General features: G+C 39.7%; 1 protein-coding gene across 2 annotated transcripts; it reads left to right on the forward strand.

Moving 5' to 3' along the window:
* Positions 1-730: 730 nt before the first annotated feature.
* Positions 731-18,385, forward strand: lpcat1 (lysophosphatidylcholine acyltransferase 1). 2 transcript variants are annotated; one of them, XM_044138500.1, is made up of 14 exons: positions 731-851; positions 8,232-8,371; positions 8,479-8,693; positions 9,994-10,145; positions 10,299-10,359; positions 12,189-12,247; positions 12,817-12,851; positions 13,676-13,730; positions 13,810-13,892; positions 14,024-14,149; positions 15,241-15,394; positions 16,286-16,384; positions 16,474-16,612; positions 17,488-18,385. In XM_044138500.1, the coding sequence occupies exons 1-14, from the start codon at positions 765-767 to the stop codon at positions 17,613-17,615; spliced, it is 1,533 nt and encodes a 510-aa protein (XP_043994435.1). In that variant the 5' UTR covers positions 731-764; the 3' UTR covers positions 17,616-18,385. The 2 variants fall into 2 exon arrangements, with proteins under 2 accessions (XP_043994435.1, XP_043994437.1); XM_044138502.1 differs by having other exon boundaries at positions 10,033-10,145.
* The last annotated feature ends 763 nt before the right edge of the window (positions 18,386-19,148 follow it).

Below are 19,148 nucleotides of genomic sequence, written 5' to 3' on the forward strand. Positions count from 1 at the left end.
AAAAGCAGGCTGATATTTGCAGTCGTTTTAAAATTATTGTAGCCTGTTGCCGCCTTTGTCGCACAAATATACGCATCTCGTACATTTTTAAAATAGCTCTACTCAGTTACACATTTTTATTTGAGTATACTATTTTTTATAGCGGTAAAGTATTATTTTTTCCTTTGTTGTAAATTCGCCCTTACAGTCCGTCCAATTCATGTTTTCTGCTTTTATATTTTTACCTTAGTTTGAATATAGATTCTTCTACTTACTTATAACTTGCTATTGGCACACCTGAATTTTCCCACTGTCATATTTATGACAAACATTGCTATTAATATTATATTGAATTCTCTGTAGATGTTAGCCTAGTGTGGATGTTTTTTTTTTGTTTTTTTTTTTGTATAAACATAAAAGCAAAACAAAAAGAAAAAAAAACTGCAACTCCTTACAGTACAACTGAAAATATAACTGATATTACATTCAGAACAATTTTTTTGAACCGCCACTGATGGTGATTTTTTTTCGCCAGATAATGCGAAGCAAACCCGATGCTTTTATTTTGGAAGAAGTCAAACCGGAAGCGTGGGTAACGCCACATAACTTGTTAGAGGTGGACTGAATCCTCCCTGCTCTCCGCTCAGACACCATCAGTTACGGCCACAGTAGGCGGGGTGAAGCTCTCCGCTGGGTTTCGAGACATTCAGGACCGAAGTTTCCTTTCAAATATATATATATATATATATATATATATATATATATTTTTTCCAGACCGTATAACAATGAAGACTTCCAGCAGTCCGCCTGCGGGAACTGACAGAAATCCGTTCGTCCACGAGCTGAAGTTTTCCATGACAGACAAAATAAAGGTGAGACATTTTTTAAAAAATGTCAACTTTTGTTCCTATGCAGTTGGAATTACTCGATTGTTCCATGTTTTGTGTGTCAGTATGTGGTGATAGACACTTTGCGAGTAGTTTTGCGTGTCCGGTCACATTTTGCTGACATAAAATGTAAAGAAAGCTGAACAATATGGAGATTTAGACGAAGAGCAGTGCTGCATCCTTCTAGAAAATGTGTTTCCTCTGTGACAGCTGGACTCGCTGGATGTTGACAGCCAATAACTGTACAAATACTGAACACTTATAAAACGTTAGACTTTCTCTGCACTCTAATTTGTGCTAAAATGCATTTCAATAGTGTTAGTCAGTGGAAAAGGTTCGATTTTCACATAACTAATTTTTATAGTCAGTTTTACGGTACTTTCTTCAAGACGCTTAAGAAAGTTCCAGAATGAATAGAAAGATGCAGTGTTTTAACTGGACCTGTTGTTGACCATAGTCGAAATTAATTCAGTTACCAACAAGATCCATTAAAACAGATTCTTTTTTTCCCACAAACTGGTATAAAGTAAAACTGGAATGGAATATTACATACTCCATACTCCAAATAATGTCTTTTTTGTTGTTGTTTTCTTTTAAACTTGATTTATTCTGTAGGGGGGAGCATTTAACATTATTGTGAAAAATAAATCTTATGATGAGAATTTGGATAATGCCAAAAATAATAAATTTTAACAAAAACAACCCAAAAATGGCTGCATTCTTAGTTGTACTAGTTTTACAATTTTCTCCACTGTTGGTTAAAACGTAAAGCTCTATAAGTGCGTCATACAGGATGCACAGTTTTTAAGTTCAATAAAGTAAACAAGGTCTGCAGCTTCATGTGATGATAGGGATGAGCTTGTACTGTAATTCTAATGGATTCAAAGCTGCTACCGCTATCAAGTAAAGCACAGCTCACTAGTTTCTCTTTTATGCGATTCGGTCCTTGGAATAAATTGGAAAAAATAAATCTCAAGTTGCTCCAAAATAGAGTCGACATATCATCGCCAAAGAAACTCAGCGTGGACCAGGAAAAGCCTAATCGGTGAATCAAAGCTCACAAACTGTGCTTGGGAAAAAAAAAAAAAAAAAAGAAGCAATCTTAATTTGACAAGTCTAAGCATTACAGCCTGAAGGGGGGAAAAAGAAAACCTTTTACTACTCTGCTGAATCATGGAGTTTTCTCATGATTGGTGATAAATCCAGATAATAAAATCTACCTACTTTCCGATACTTTGAGGTAAATCTTTTTTCCTCAAGTGACCAAAATGATCAGGAAAAGGTTGGGGAGAAAACCCCCCCCCCCAAAAAAACCTACATTTTGAGTCTGGAAAAGTGAAAAATGCATCACTGTTACCTGGATCCACTATTAACCACCTAATACCTGTGCTGCTTCACTACTAGCTGCGTTTTTATGATCTGGTATCAGTAATTGGTCAGTCATAATCTAACTGCCAGAGTTTTATCTGAAACCTGTGGTTTCTCCGGGACCCCAGCCACCACTCTCTTCCTGGATGAAGGTACAACCACAGTTTAACATCAGTTTACTATATTTGCATCTGATTTTAACTGAGCACCTGCTGTAAATATCAACAGACTGACACTTTTAGCTTTATTAGGCTGACTTTTATCTGGAACTGTACCATCTCTTGAGTAATTCTCCCAGAAAATAACAAAATATCCAACTACCTATGCATCCATGTATAAGTAGACACCAGGGACACATCTTCTGTCTTACTTGATTCTCTCTGTTAAATGTCTCACTATGATTTTCAACTGAATAATGGAATGGCTGGTTAGGGAAGAATCTGAAGCTTGTTCCTCTAAATGTTGTTCCTGACAACATTTTAACGTCTGTATTTTATCTTTCATGATTTTTCTTCTAAGAAATCCTCAAACGACAAAGATCGTCTTCCCGGTTTCCCGTGTTGCACATTTTGCAGTGTCGCTACGGTGTAGCGATACCTAAAACTCACAAGACGATACACAACGTGCCTCTTCTGACCTTGGGATACTGCTTGACTATGCATGGTCTGCTGGTAAGGATAGTGAGCACTGCGGTTGTGATGTAGCTCAGTGTATCCCTAGACATCCAACCGTTGGTTGCCTCCTTCAGCGTCTGAACAACTTTCAGTGCTTACATGTTGTTGGTCAATAGTTTCGGCTGGAGACCCAGCATGCTCCCAGATGCTCTAAGAGTAGTCGGGGCATCTTCTACTACGGAGGAGCCACATGTTTCATGATTAACATCATGGGGCGACAGCACGCCGATCCCCAGGACACACATCATTTATGTGAGTTCAGTAAACGAGGAACTGCATCAGCTTCCATCCAAATTTAAATAAAACAGCCTTTTCACAGTTCAGTTCCTTTTAAAGGGAGAAATAAAGTTGTGCTTCAAGCTCAGAGAAGTTTGTTTTCCCTTTGAGTGGAATGTGTAAATGTTCAGCAAGTTGGCAGTAACGCTGGCAAAACCGATCCTTCTGCTGAGATGAGCAGAAAACCCTGCTGCAGGCTTTGGCCACTTCCCCTCCACTAGCAGGATGCTTTTCCCGCCCCTTTCCTCCGTTACTGCCAGGAATGGGTCGTTTTTCCGTTCAGATGATTGCTAACAGTTGACAGCAGCACCTCACCCATCACGTGTCTGCTTCACACCTTCCACCACCGGCTTTCTAAGGCTGTTTTTCCACTTGCCCACACGTGTGGAGTTGCATGTAAACACGCCTACACGGCAAAAACAAACAAGATGGTGAGGATAAAAAGAAGAAGCTAAACTTTTCCTCTTACCGTTTGCATCAGTTTTCATCTTTGCGAGATTACAGCCCTGTAGTTTGACCTTTTAAATGAACGTGCTTTTAATTTTGCCAGCTTGTTCCTTCTGACTGGAGAGACTCGACTTAAACCTGTAAGAGAACCGGTGGAGGCAGATTAGGGTGATGGCAGGGAGGCTTTCCAACCTCAAAGACCTGGAGCTTATTATCAAATATAAATCAAAAATCCGGGAGAAAGAAATCTAATTCAACGTGGCATTTAATATGAATAGAAAAATGTCAATTATTTTTCTAAATTTAAACTAATTTTTTATGCCTGTCATATTTTATATTAGAAACAAACTCTTTGGCTGAATGAAAATAATTTAAAATCTAAATTTTCCAGTTGTATTAATAACTTGGGGGTTAACTGTATATTTCTGTATTACCAACAGTCAAAACTCTTTGACCTACATACAAAACTCCATGTGGTGGAAAAGTAACACAGACAGTTATCCACCAATAACACACCAAGGTAAAATATGATGGTGGCAGCATCATACTCTGGGGAAAAAGAGGAATGTAGGTATTTTTTATTTCTAGAATGACCTAGTTAAAGTCCAGACCTAAATCAAAATGAGTCAAGGCAGAAAAATTATATATATTTATAGATGCTCTTGATGTAAACTGAGCCAGCTTGAGTTATCTGATGAAGAAGAACAGGCTAAAAACAGGACTGAACCTGCCAGAATTGACAGAAATAATAATTTAAAAAAATCAACTTAAAAATATAAAAACTAGATAAATGAGAAAATGACCTGTAAATAAACACATGAGGGAAATAATAATTGAATGTGCTGCTTTGCTTTGGTTGGTTTGATGAAACCCAGACTAAATAAATGGAGTTTGTGGTTGTGAAGTGGAAAAGTTAAATGCCAGGATGTCTTTTGTCAGGCGCTGAACAAGTGGGTGTAGAGGACACAGCGACCCACATTTGGAGGCCTTGAGTCCTTGACGTGGCCGTCGCGGGTTCGATTCCCGGACTCGGCGACACTTGCCGCATGTCTTCCTCCTTCTCCTTCCTCCTTCTCCTGTCAGCCTACTGTCATATAAGGGACACTAGAGCCCACAAAAAGACCCCCTGGTGGGGAGAAAAAAAAATGTGGACAATATCAAAAAAGATTTGATATGGTCGAGTCAATACACGATCCAGATTGTTCTCAGCTCATTGTCCTGGTCTTTGCTCCTCCTTCCCTGTCCAGATTAGGGAAAACTGAACGAGTTAAAGGGTTTCTAGACCTTAAAACTTCTTCCACTTTTACACAAACCTCTGTTTAACCTGGAGAAAACTAACCCCTGTGCATGATGCTCATACTATGTCTCAATGCGGATACAGTGATATTTAGGGATGTTTATGTCGTTTTCAACAAACACTCCTTCTATTCAGTTTCATCGGGGAATAACATGTTCTACTCAGGTTTTGAGAGATGTTTTAGTGTTTTTGGATGTCAGGTTTTTGTCTTGCAACCTTTCTTATTTGTTAACACACGATTGATGTTACGTGTAGATCACAAGAGGTCCTTTTAATTTCTTATAATATTACGCAAGAGAAAAAGGCATTTTAAAAAGCAGATAGCTTACATTATGGCCTACAAAGTCATGGGGAAGACTGCTGACTGGATAGTTACCCAACAGGCGGTCACTGTATTCCTCCTTTAGGAGCTTAAGCCACAAAAGGCGACCGCCAAATAATCTGGCTGATTACAATATGCAAAATGTGAACATGGTAATGGAAAGTTGAGTGGAAGGGAAAAAGACACTAAGGTCCCAGAGTCTAAAGGAAGAGCAGAGAGGCAGAGAATCAAAGCCTTAGTTTCATTGTAACGTTTCCTCTGTGATTTTGGGAGCCAAGCCATCTGTTGGTACCAGTGTGGGCCCAGAGTCTGAGATTGCCAGTGTTTACAGGAACTTCTGGAGGACTTGATGCTTCCTTTATTCCCACTGGAAAATAAATATCATCAAGCCAGAAAGGAAAGAAAATGTTTCTCACAGCTGGGCCCTAACCCTAATGTTGCTGTTGGGATTTGCAACATTAAACAGGAAAAAGCAGTTTTCTTGAACTTGAAACCCGACGTTCTGATTTTAATAGGCTGCTAAAAGTGCGTAAGTGTATTATTAGTGCAAATTTCAAATAAGCCTTTTGATATCTGTTCCCTATAAAATTCAGTTTCAATCTGTTCTTCCCTGGCTCATTCTTTTACCACCTCCAGAGAAAAAGTCAAGCGGAGCGCCCCAGACGGATTTGTCGAGCTCCAACCATGACGCACAACCGCAGGGAGCGGGGAGGGGTGGAGAGTCGGGAAGAGCGTTTGAGCTTCATAAATCAATCCGGTGGTGTTTATTTATTAATACAGCCCCGAAGCCCGCACCTGGGTCCTCCACATCCAGACATGCATCACGAAGAATGGAGAGATGGCAGAGGAAGGAAGAGGAGCTTAGATACAACTCCCAGGGGCGGTGACAACAAGCGCGTCATTCCCAAGTAGGAGGAGAGCAGCGTGATAGATGAACGAGTGGTGGAGCAGATGGAGATGGGGAGTGAGGGATTGATGGGCTGATGGTTGAGGAGAGGAAGACTCTGGGGACCTGAGATCCTTTAAGGTGAAAAGAGGGGAAGAGAGCAATCAGAGTGGGAGATGAGAAGATTGAACTGAGGGAGGGCAATCAACCGGAGGAAGCCAGAGATGTCACACGATCTGAATTTACTCAGCAAGCTGGGACTCTGGTAGTTTATCCACGGCACCATGTCTGTTTCATCACACCGAAAGAGACAAGGAATGACAGCTTAGTCAGCAGGTTTCTTCTACAGCTACTGCTTACGTCACGTTAATAAAGGCCTCACTGTGGGGGGAAAAATCACTGCCAGAGGGCCTGCCTTTTAGAAAAATACACCTCTTTGTTGCCTTGATATCGTGACAAGCTCAATGGAACAAAGGATTCATCTTTTTACTTATTCAAGTGATGTGAGTGTCACTTCTACCTGATCTTTTTCCGTGTCCCTCGAGGAGCACAGAGTACATCACCTGCTAGAAAAATATACATCTATGATAGCTTTATGTCCTTTGCAACCATAAAGTTTGCAGAGCTGAACTCTCTGTGGCAAGACTTGATCCTCCAACTTGATCACCCTGCCTTTGGGGATTGCACAAGGGATGTGTTTTAGTTCCCGATCATTGCTTGTTTCACTGTAATATGAAAAGTCTTCATGGAGCAAGCAGGCATTAAACTCAAAACAGGTGGTTTGCAAACTCTGTGGCTCAATTTAAATTAGTTTAAAATTGGGGAATGCTTTAAATCAAACGGAATATCAACATGTGCTTTTGGACAGTTGAAAGAGATATTTTGCTGTATTTCACAGTCCAGTCCTAGACAATGCTATTGTTAAAATCTGTGACTTTTCAGTAGGTGAGGGGAGGGGCTTCATGAGCTTGATACTTGACTTTCTTTTGCAAAGCTTTTAAGTTTAGCTCAACACATAGAGGTACAGCAAAGAGTTCATCTGTCCACTGTCTACAACTTATACAAGATCGGGTTTAGGGCAGTGTTTCTCTACTCCAGTCCTCATTGATCATTATCCTGCATGTTTTAGGTGTATCCCTTCTGACACACGCCTAACTTGAATACGTCGGTGATTAACAAGTTTCTGCAACACTTAATAGCATGCAGTCATCTGAATCAAGTGTTCTGGAACAAAGACAAATCTAAAACACTCAGGGCAGTGATCCCTAAGGACTGGAATTAAACACTGGTCTAGGGGATAGCAGGACCAAGATGGACACCCAGACACCCCTATTCCTGGCAACACTATGCAAATTAGTATGAGTGATCCCAAGAAGTAAGTTTAGATCTAGGATTAGTATTAATAGTGCATCTGGCCTTATTGCTTTTACTTACAATACTTTTTAGTGTACGTAACTGCAGTAACTTCTGGTAAACATCCTGGAAAAGAGTCAGGCTGAACAGATTGATGACATTTCTGAGTTACTAGCATGTTATCTGCACCAACAAGATTTAATGGGACTGTTATGACCTAGGGTTAAGCTAAATTTGTGATATACTTGAAAATCTGTATGCTCAAAACGTATGGTGTTAGAAGGGGCCTGTTGATGGATGAGAGTTTGCTCCTCCTCGCCCTCCAGGATATACAGCCACATTTCTCTGCTGTATACAAATATGTCATTCACATTTAGTTTGAGCTATTTACAGTCATTTGCAAAGGTCCTCATACCAAAAAAACACAAAAAGTTACACACATGACCAGAAGTGTTTGTTAAGTACCAAAAAAACCTAAAAGGTCACTGAAATAACTTGACATGAACAAAAGCAGTAACTCACTGGAAATTAACCAATGCAAATCAGACACTGAAATGGGACACAACAGAATCATTTAAAAAAAACAACTAATGAAACAAGTTTGGACAAAAATGAAGTCAACGTTTGAGGTCGTTTTATGACAGGAATGTGAGAAGTTCATCAGTTGTGAACATTGTTGCAGCAGTACTGCAGTAATTTGTTGATTATTTGTATTTTTGTGTCTTTTCTCTCTCGTCTCCAGATCGGAGTCATGTCAGTTACAGTTTTTCCAGTCCGCCTGCTGTTGGTCTCTTTCTTCATGCTGCTGGCGTGGCCTTTCGCCTTCACGGCTTCGCTGGGACGTTCTGAGCTTGTCCCCGATCCACAGTCATGGTGGAGGAGGTGTGTTGGGGCCAGTTGGTAGAGTAAGAGGCATTTATCAAAGGCGGGTTGTAACGTCTTCAGGTCTGACAAAAATAAATTAATGCATAAAACGTTTGCTTTGTCAGAATAATAGATCTTTGTCTTCGGGTCATTATGCGAGCCATGTGGTTCTGTGGTGGCTTCCATTGGATCAAAGTGAAGGGGGAGCGAGCGCCGCCTTCTGAAGTTCCCATCCTCACCGTAGCGCCGCATTCCTCCTATTTCGACGCCATCCCAGTCACCATGACCATGTGCTCCATTGTCACCAAGCTGGAGAGCCGGAGCATCCCAGTCTGGGGCAGTGAGTCACTGACATTTCCAGGCTTACAGTAGGAAAAATGCAAAAAGGGAAGAAGAGTGCAGTGTTTGCATGGAAATCTAGATGTCAAGAATCTAGTCTCTCAACACATCTACGTGTCCTTAGGGCTGCGACTAACGATTATTTTAGTAATAGATTAGTCTGCCAATTAATCGATTAATTGGATACAAAATTGGCACAAAAAAGCTTAAAACTTCAATAATTTTTCACTAGATATTAGAAACTTATTCGAATAGAATATACTTTATTGATCCCTGAGGGGAAATTGCTTATTTGTTGAAAGCTACTCCATCTTAGGTGATAAATACAAAGTTTGTAAAATATATATATACACCTAAGAGTGAATAATAAAGAGTGAATAGTTCAAAACGACTAGTTATAAACAAACAAATAATAAAAAGCAATCACATGCAATATATTAATCAATAAATAAATTTATTTTGATCAATAATTAAAGAGGCAAACAAACAAATGATTAAATTCCTTTTTTTTTTAAAAAATGAAATAAACACTTCATTGCCCAAACTGCAATAATATAGCTGCCCATTAATGAGCTAGAACTCCACTTGAGGAGTTTTGGGTAAAACATATTTACAGATGAAGGCGATTTTATCTTAAATGCAAAATGTATATGTCCATATATTCGTCTTAATCACTGCTCTGAATTAGCTTTTTTCAGCAATTGGCTTTTTTTTTTTTTGAGTTTGTACACTTCAGTTAAGAATTCATTTATTGTTAAATAAGTTGACCATTATTTCAATAATTGATGGCAATCAATTCAATTAATTGTTTCGGCCCTTCACACATAAATTCACCTATTTGCTTCTTCTGGCTTCATTTTGAGCGCCTCACCGATACTCAGAGGTACTAACTTCAGTTCCAGATGAAGACTGGAAGACTTGGGTGTGTTACTGAAAACACAGCCAAGTGTTTTCAGTAACTTGGATGGTGAAAAAGATTTTTGTCTATTATTTGTAGGAGTCAGCAACGAGGTAGCTCCCTAAAAACAGTCCTACAGTTTTGAGGAAACTAAACTCTTTCAGCGTTAAAGCTCTTTACCAAAGTGTTTTTTTAAAATAATAAGTACATCCCTGCTACTTTGATTCTATTATTTTTTAAGGTTATTACATGCTTTTGCAAAATTAGAAGTAGTTCTATGTATGTTGATAGGCTTTTGGTCCTTGCAGTATGTTTTGCTGCATTTTCTTACATTTCTAATCACATATTTTCCTTCTTAACAATTTTGATTTTGATTTTTTTTTTTTTTCTTTCTCTCATATTGGCTTTCTAAAATGCATCTCTTCCTCATGGCCTCCCCCAGCTCTGATCAGCTACATCAGGCCCGTGTTGGTATTCCGGTCGGATCAGAGCTCCAGGAGAAAAACTGTTGAGGAGATCAAACGTAGAGCCCAGTCTGGAGGAAAGTGGCCCCAGGTGTTGTATTCACACACACGCACACGCACACACACACGCCCACACACACACACACACACACAAGTCTAACGTCAAACGCAATCAAAGAAACTAAAGAATCTTTCCCCGTGTTTTTACCTGTATGCTATATTAATATTAAATTCCTTGTTCTAGATCATGATATTCCCTGAGGGGACGTGCACCAACAGGTCGGCTCTCATCTTATTCAAGGCTGGTATGTTTTCAGTACAAGACTGATTTACTCTTATCCATAGGAGTAAAACAGAAAATATTCCTCTCTGTTGTCAAATTAGAAGTAGGTTTTGTTTTTTCATCCAGAGCAGCAGGTGATGCATTTACTGCGCAAACCAAAGCAGAACCGTTTTATTTGGCGTTCCGGCCGATTTCCAATAATGGGTGTGTCCGCATTACAACAGACACCCTTTAATTTAGTTTGTTTGGGCTTTTACATGATTATTTGTGAATGGATTCCGACTCTGTTGCAACCAGCTCCCAGCGTTAATGTCAGAACAAATCAAACCCAGCAGGCGGGGACGTTTGGCGTCCTGCTGCTTCGTACATAAAAGTCTGACCCTTTGCTTTCTTTTATCAGACTTGTTTTTCCGCTAACGTCCGTGTGTATGTGTGGGCACATGAGGGGTGTTACGTGGTCAGCCATTGTCTGATGCCAGCTCGTTTTGATCCCCTTTTTTCCAGTCTGTTATTCAGTCTTTCCCAGTAAGCCCTGTGGGATGGTACAGCTCTCGTTGTGTTTGTGTATATGTGGGTTAGAGCCAACTTAATCTTTCTGCTGTGTGCTTCCAGTCCTCTCTGGACATGCCTCCTCCTGTTTTGTCTCTCGGTACAGTGCACCAGCTATGTGTGGAGTGTGTGTGTGTGTGTTTGGGTAGATGTGCTTTTGCTTTCTATGTCCTTTCCTAAATTCAAGAGGTTTTACTTCTCTTTCAATTGTTATTTCTTCCTACTTTAATTTTGAAAACCACTTCGTACCCATGGTGCACCGGTTTAGTTTACATAGACAAACAATACTTAAATCTGACATGTAATTTAATTCAACTGTATAGTATTAAAAACACATTTTGTTCTGTTACAATTTTTTATTTTTTTATTTTTTTTAGTTCTGACCCACATGTGAGGAGCTGGTTTGGACTCTCTGGTCCAGAACTTAGCTGGATCAGATCTTATGTAAAGAACAGGAACTACTTTGTGTTAATAAGCAAGTTCTCAAGGTTCAAACCTGTAATAATACAATTTGCTAAGAGCTGTAATGTGATGTAGAAGTAAACGTGGCTAGAAGAACACAGATTTGTTTATCAAAATGTTCGACATTACCCATAATTCTATTTACAAGCTAAATGGATATGGACATGCAGGGATGTCTGATTAGGACTTCAAGGAGAGAATCACCATTCAATGATTAGCTACCCACTGAGTTAGCTTAATATTCAATTTTTAGCATTTTGTAACAGCATAGTGCCGTTTAAACAGTTTGTTGAATCTCCAATCAGCTGCTCTACCAGGAACTATGTAACAATATTTGCCTTGTTTATGCTTTATCTCTCAACTGAATGCAATTCATGATTGCTGCTTAAATCATATTTAGTCAGATCTACCTGATAATAAAGCTACAGGCTTGAATAGGTTTAACAAATGCTTATGCTTTTTGCTTTGACCTCAGTAGTGAACAGAGAGAGATGAGGAAACTGTAGCTGTCTTGTTATATGAGATTTAGATTTAGGTGAAAAATGAACGTTACTGTATATCTTTTATTAAAGACCTGCAGATGAATTATACATGTAGCCTGTTTGACTGTTTATTTTCACATAATAAAGCCTTCAAAAGCCACACAGAGGCTTGGAAAGGTCTTTCCTCAAGCCATTAATACTGCATGTAGCTGTTGAGCTCATCTGTCATCATCTGGATACATTAAAGACCCAACAGGGAAGCCGTCTGCTAGTAGGTTAATCCAATCCTGTGTGGTTGAGGATATGTTTTTTTTTTGTGTTCTTACTCTTAATTTTCTCTCACTTTTGTGTTTAAAAGGTGCTTTCATCCCAGGACTCCCAGTGCAGCCAGTGGTGCTGCGATACCCAAACAAACTGGTGAGTGTCTTCTTTCATCCTTCTGTATCTCTGCCTTCAGAGCCGCGACCCGTTCTGACCGCGACCTCACGCTCCGTGCGCTCCGAGCCGCCTCTGATGTAATGGCTGCCGTTTGTCGTGTCAGGGTGCGTTTCCCCTCTCGTGTCGACTGACTTTGTGTTCCGGCGGGATGATATTTCACCCGTTTGTTTCTCGCCCCTCGCGCCCAGACTCGCAGTCGCGCACTGACAGGTGTCATATCTCCTCCCCCCGCCATCGCCTCCGGCGCCTCTCCTCACGCGCTCATAAATGATGCAGCTGGTATTACCGAGGTTTGCATGTCCGCTTCCCTCGAAAGTCTTTGTTTCAACTCCTCTGTTTAGTCACCGTTCTGACTTTCGAGACAGCTGCCAGCCCTGTTCGTTTATTTGCCTCGCTAATTTCGGCTACCATTTGCTGGTAGCATGCTAAATGTAGCAATAGGAGGAATGTGCTTTTCATACGTTTTGAATAACTAGTACAAAGTGATCAAAAATATTCAGAAAGGATCCTGTTGTATGTGTTGTAACATATTTCGTCCATCTCTGCAGGACACTGTTTCGTGGACGTGGCGCGGCCCTGGAGCGTGAGTTTCTATCTGTGCATAATGATTCCTGACAGACCTGTGTATAATCGGTTACGGAGCAAAAGTTTTCACACCTCTTGAACCTTTTTACAACCTGTGGCTCCTTTTACTTCGATTTTATGTGCCATATCAACCCCAATTTTGAGGTGGAAGTAAAGCTACACATTGTTTCAACATATTGTCCAAATCAAACCTGAACGTGTTTTTATTCACCCGATCAAAAGAGTTTTGCCATTGGTCTATCAGCTTTAAAAATGCAACAATCTTTTTCCTCAAATGTTTTTGTTTTTTTTAAGTTATTATTTGTAGAGCATCCGTGTACATTGGTTTTCAAGTCATCTGAAAGGATCTCATTTGGATTTAGGTCTGGACTTTGACTTGGCCGCCCCAACATATGAAATGCTGTGATTTAAACTATTCCATTGTAGTCTGCCGACGCTGTTTGTTCACTAATGTTCTCTAACAAACCTCTGAAGCCTCCAAAGAGCATTAAGTAGCACATTGTTGGAGTATTTGCAGTAAATTTCATTCGAATTCAAGGGACTTCATATAATCATACGCCACAGTTGTCAGATTTTTATATGCTAAAAAAACCCAGGACTTTATCACATTTCGTCATTAACGCTCTACTTTGTGACACATCAATTCCTAAGACGTCATTTAAGTTTGTGGTCATAATGTGACAAAGCATGAGAAAGGAAAGGGTGTGAATACTTTTGATGGGCTGTATTTATGATTAGAAACACTAGTAATCTGTCCCCTATCAAAATGAACACAAACACTACCAAACGTCAGTTATTTAGTTATGTTTTCTTCTCCTTCAGGTTTAAGATTTTATGGCTCACTCTGTGTCAGCCTCACAACTCCGTAGAGATCGAGGTGAGCGTTTAAAAAGTGGCAATTTTCTCGGTGTGCTGCGATTACACTGCGGCCCACCTCCTCTCCCCTTGTCCTGCAGTATTTACCCATCTACCACCCGTCAGTGAAGGAGAGGGAAAACCCTGCTCTGTTCGCCAGCAACGTCAGGAAGCTCATGGCCGAGTGAGTTCGCGTGCAGCCGTGTTTGCGCAAACACCCGAGGAGCAGGTCGTCTGAGTCAAGACTAAAACCCACTTTCCTTTTTCTTTTTGGTCCGTCTCATGTATGCTCAAATGTGTGCTCTGTCCTGGAAGGGCGCTGGAGGTTCCCCTCACAGACCTGTCCTTCGACGACCGGGACATCATCCTGTCACACGGCCCGCTGAGGATACACGACCGCACCAGCCTGCTGCACTTCAACCAGCTGCTGGGGCAACTGGGGTGAGTGAAGGCAGGGGAGAGAGAGAGAGAGAGAGAGAGCGGGCCTGTTGAACGGGCTGGGGAGAGGATCAAAGTGTAGAAACACTGACCCCTGCTGGTGGAAGGAGAGAGACACACACTCATAGGGCCATTACTGGAACTTTTACTTTTGCAAGCTAAATCTGCAGGTGTTTCTCGCCAAGTAATCAGCGGATCTAAGATGTACGTATAAGTAAAATATTGTGATGTAATGATGGTGGTTGTGTCATAAATTGAGGCGTTCCATGCACGTCTTGCTACTTGGTATAGCTTTAACTCATGAATGTGTTTATATACGTCAAGAGATGTTGTTTTTCCCCAAATATTAATATTATTATTAATGCCCAGGATACCATTAACTCACTTTGAAATGTAGGAATAATAATGTAATTCAAGACAAATGAATTTCATTTGTAAATTCATTTGTGAAATGAATTTCTATATTACTAATTAGAGCTTCAACTAACAATTTTAAAAATTGTTAATAATCAATAATTGGACAAAAGAATGGACACATTCTGCAGATTTTTTTTTTTAAATTACTTAAACTTTTTTTTTTTAAATAAACATTTTATTGCCTAAAATGCAACAACATATTGTTCTTTTAGTGAACCCCTTTACAAAAAAAACATCAGCATGTGATAGGTTCAGGTCTTTCTGCTCCATTGAACATCAACACAGAGTTGTGCTGATCGGTTGACTAATTTTTGTCGATTAAGCAGTTAATCATTGGATAAAAAAAGGTGCTTGATAGGAGATTTTCTTTAACACAGTTAGAATCGGGCGAAGTCACCAGGTATTTTTTTTTGGTTGTTGTTTTTGTTTTATCTTAAATGCAATATGCATATATATGTCTGTATGGTTTTGGCTGAATTACTCCTGTGGGGATGTTGTTGTTTTTTTTTTGACTGTTTACTCCAGGCAACAATTAATCCATTAGTTGAATATTTCAAATAATCCATTCATCACAATGACTGATAATGTCGTAACCAAATAGTCTGAAACAGAAAAAAAAACAGGCCCAAAAAGGTGTTTGTGTCAGAGCTTTCTCCCTCTTGTTCTCATCATGACAGGTTAAAGTCAGGGAGTGGAGGCGACCGGCCCCAAGAGGAGGCCAGAAGGGCCGCCAAGCTGCAGGGGGACAGACTGGGACTGGAGGACTTCGCCCAGTTTCTCAGCCTTCCAGTTACAGACACGCTCAGACGAGTCCACATGCTCTTCCATCAGGTCAGTGTGGAAGGACAGAGGCAACGTCGTCCAAAATTAAACTACTTCAAATATCAGTGGGTGTCCAGAATATCCAGAGGTTTTTTTGTAACTCAGGAAAATCACAGATTGGAGAATTTTCTCCCTCCTACCAAGAGTGAATAAAAAGGTTATTAACGATAACTAAAGCGAACGAAGTAACAAAATTGAAATGGAGGAAACATTTTTGTTAACTTAAATAAATAAAAACAATAATAGAAGGGGAAAAATTATTACTAAGTGGAACTATGTTGTGCGTTTATAAAACTAAGGATGTGGTAGTATCCTTTGTTTTCGTATTGATGAATCTATTTATTAAACTTTCAAACTAATGTGAAATTGCCAAAATGGAGGGAAAACACCAGGCAGTGGTTTTGTTCAATAACTGAAGACATTTTTTTGAAATTGGTACCTTCTGCTCAGTGTTCATTCCCCAATCGATGCACAAATAATCACCATACAATACTCTGACCTTTCTGAATTCTGCACCTAAAAATTTGGTGCAGAATTTCCAGGTGCACCAAAATTGTAGTTGAAAAACCTACAACTACTATTTTAACTAAACTAAACAATATTTAATAGAAACAAAAAAAAATAGCAAAAACTAACTAAAACTAACTGAATTAGTCAAACAAAAAGTCACAATGAAATCAAACTAAACCATAATGAAAAGCCCCAAACTATTACAACCTTGGCAAACAGACCGTTTGCACATCATCATAACGGAGTATTAGTGTGTTGCATTTTGAGGAAAGAGCAAAATTCAGAAAAAGGCTGTAACATATGATATGGAAAAAGTGAAGCGCTGTGAATACTTTCCAGATGTGCTGCACTGCCTGTTTTGTGTTTGACTAAACTCGTCTTTTATATCAGGATGGAGACGGAAAGATAGACGTCAGACACTATGTCACCGCTCTGTCTACTGTAAAGCGACCTCATAAACCCTTGGACACATTAAAGCTGGCCTTCCAGGTGAGAACAGCAGCCTCAGTTTGGTGCTGCTGGTATTTGTGTGGGTCGTTTGGGCCACTGCGCTGAAACGACCCGTCGTTGTGCTGCAGCTGTACGAGGACGACAGCGGGGGAGTCACAGGAGACGACCTGGCCGCCATCTTAGAAATAATGTTGGGAGTAAAGGAGGTGGAGCTCTTTCCTCTGTTCCTTGAACTTGAAGCTCAACACACAGCAAAGATCACTTATGGTGAGACTTTGTCATTTTCTGCCTTACAAATGATTTACTTCACTTTTTTTTTTATTTTATTGGGATTTTATGTAATAAAAGCCTCAGTGTGACTCTGGAGAGACTCGCACTGGAAACCTTTGACTGAATATTAATGCTAATATGTAGCATTTTCAGGTACATTGCATAATTGAAACCATGCGAGACGGTTCCTGTCAAGGTGTCCCCATGTCTTCATCTGAGCCGCCGCAGTAACTTAATGTTTTCTTGTCCTTACTGAAGAAGATAAATGCCATCTGCTAGGGATTTTATACTGACCACCTGCTATTTCTGCAAAGTAGTGTCAAAAAACATTAGTGCAATGTGGTGTTTCCATTAAATAAGAAACGCAATTTAAAATCACACGCGAATAAGTTTCTCCACGTGATAAGTCGATAAAAAAAAAACCATACCTTGCCATCATTCTATTACCACTTCCTGTCATCTTCATCTTTTCCCGCCAGTAGTAACCTCCAGTCGTTGATCACACAACTTGTGTGATCTGAAAATTCGTTCAGTTGGGGGTTTTTGTGAAATACGCCAATTTCGATGCAAAAACCACCTCCCTCTTCCTAGTGTAAAAACTTGATCGTGTCTCCCCTCCCAACCCCAAATTTGACGCCTTTCCACTCAGCTAATTTTTCTTTGTAATTCTAATTTGTGCAATTTTATGGTCAGTGGAAACGCAGCTACTCTTTTCTATCACGCTATAAATCTTGTTCGTCTTTAAAACTATCCAGAAAATGTGTGAAACAGAGACTCTAATCCGTTGATGTGAAAGGATCTTTGTTTATTTAGATGCTGTTACTTACTTCCTAAATCTCTGGAACCTGTTTTTGTCTCTTCCTGTTCCCTAGATGAGCTTCAGCGTCTCGTAGAGAAACGTCCACACTTCTCTGTGGATTGCCTCAGTTTTAAGGATCATCCTCGTGGCGGCTGCATCGGTCGACTCAACGGCTGCAATGGACACAACAAAGACGACTAAATAACAGGCTCCATGTTCTTATGCCTGGTTTGATGGTTCTATCAAGATGTTGTGAGTCGCCTGCCACTTCTGTGCCTTAAAGTGCAGGAAAAGAAAGAAAGAAAGTCTTCATTCAGTTTTCTCTGCCTTTTGTTTTAGAGCATACTTCGGTGTAAAGAAGCATTTTTTTTTAAAAAACCGAATATATATAAAAGATTAATAATTTCTTATACCACAATTCAAAATTTTAAGAAGTCAGTTTTATAGTTTCCTCTAAGTAGAAAGCTCTCAGGTCCACCAGCTCACTTATCTTTACTTCTGAATGACACAGCAACATTCCCAGTGACAGAAAAAAAACCTGTTAAATAGCAATGTTGTTGTTGCTTTACTGCAACATCAACTGCTCTATGCAAGGAGCAAAACTGGTGTGGTGGTTTTATTAAACGCTTAAGAAGGAGAAGAAGAGTCGTGCTCCTAGAACCGGTTTAAAACAAACAGAAAGAAAACTGTGAGAATGATAAACTTTCTACAGGGCTGCAGTAAAAAGGTAAGACGAAGGATACTGTTGAAAGAATAGCTCAGCTCTGTGGTCTTTTTCTCAAAGTCATTTTGTCAGATCCTTGTTTTTTTTTTTGTTTTTTTTTTCATTAGTCATGATGAAGACTTTTCCTACCCTGTGACTGCACTGCGTCACTGTTACGTTTCTCTGTTTCTGAACAGGGATCATTAACACAACCGTCAGATTCCAGAACTTTTATTATTGTTGTTCAATTAAAATTCTTTCACTTGTAGCATTGACAGTCTCTGTTTATGTCCACCAGGCGGCGCTTTGCTTTCCCTCAATCAAAATATGACTTCTCCGAAACCCAAAAGCAGAATTTAAACTTAGACCCATGTTGTGTTCATCATTTTTTTAAATTTTCTTTCTTACATTCTTTGTTCTTGTCTTTCCTTCCTTTCTCAGTTTTTTTTTCTCATCTTTCTCAATTTCCCCTTCTTTTCTCTCAATTATTCCTTCTTTTTTCAATTGTTCCTTCTTTCTCAAATTTTCCATCCTTTCTTCATACCTTCGAACAAATTAAGTTAGTTTGTTCATTTCTCATTCCTGAGTTTCTTCCTGTCTACCTGAGTAAATTACCTACCGTTATTTTTGGCTTCCTTCCTTTCTTGCTTACTTCCATTAGGCTTCAGTGAACATTTGTATTTACAATTTAAGAGTGGGATTAAAATGAAAGGAACTTCACAATCTGGAAAAAAAAGTATTAAATTTTTATAATGGGAAGGAACCTTGTATCTCAATGTGCTTATGTTAATTTCTTCAGAGATATGTAGAAAGTATAGGCAGTTTAGATTGTCATCTTGCTCTCCGTCCAGATGGTGGCGCTAAACCCCTGCGCTACACACACAAACTGAAGAGCCTCCCATGCTCCGGTGCCCACCTGATGGACAGGAAAAGCATTACCTCATCCCTTCCTTTCATTCCTTCAGGTAAAAATAGACAGATTAAGCCTGGGCTTTGATGCGCCAAACCTGCAGAGGAGGTGTGGAAGTAGG

The sequence above is a fragment of the Gambusia affinis genome, linkage group LG14 (assembly GCF_019740435.1).
Source record: "Gambusia affinis linkage group LG14, SWU_Gaff_1.0, whole genome shotgun sequence".
Taxonomy (NCBI): domain Eukaryota; kingdom Metazoa; phylum Chordata; class Actinopteri; order Cyprinodontiformes; family Poeciliidae; genus Gambusia; species Gambusia affinis.

Bases quoted from the DNA above. Each gene is read 5' to 3' on its own strand.
- lpcat1 (XM_044138500.1), top strand. From the start codon at position 765: ATGAAGACTTCCAGCAGTCCGCCTGCGGGAACTGACAGAAATCCGTTC. The intron at 10,146-10,298 runs GTGTTGTATTCA...TCCTTGTTCTAG, and splicing joins CTGGAGGAAAGTGGCCCCAG to ATCATGATATTCCCTGAGGG. The intron at 14,150-15,240 runs GTGAGTGAAGGC...TCATCATGACAG, and splicing joins CAGCTGCTGGGGCAACTGGG to GTTAAAGTCAGGGAGTGGAG.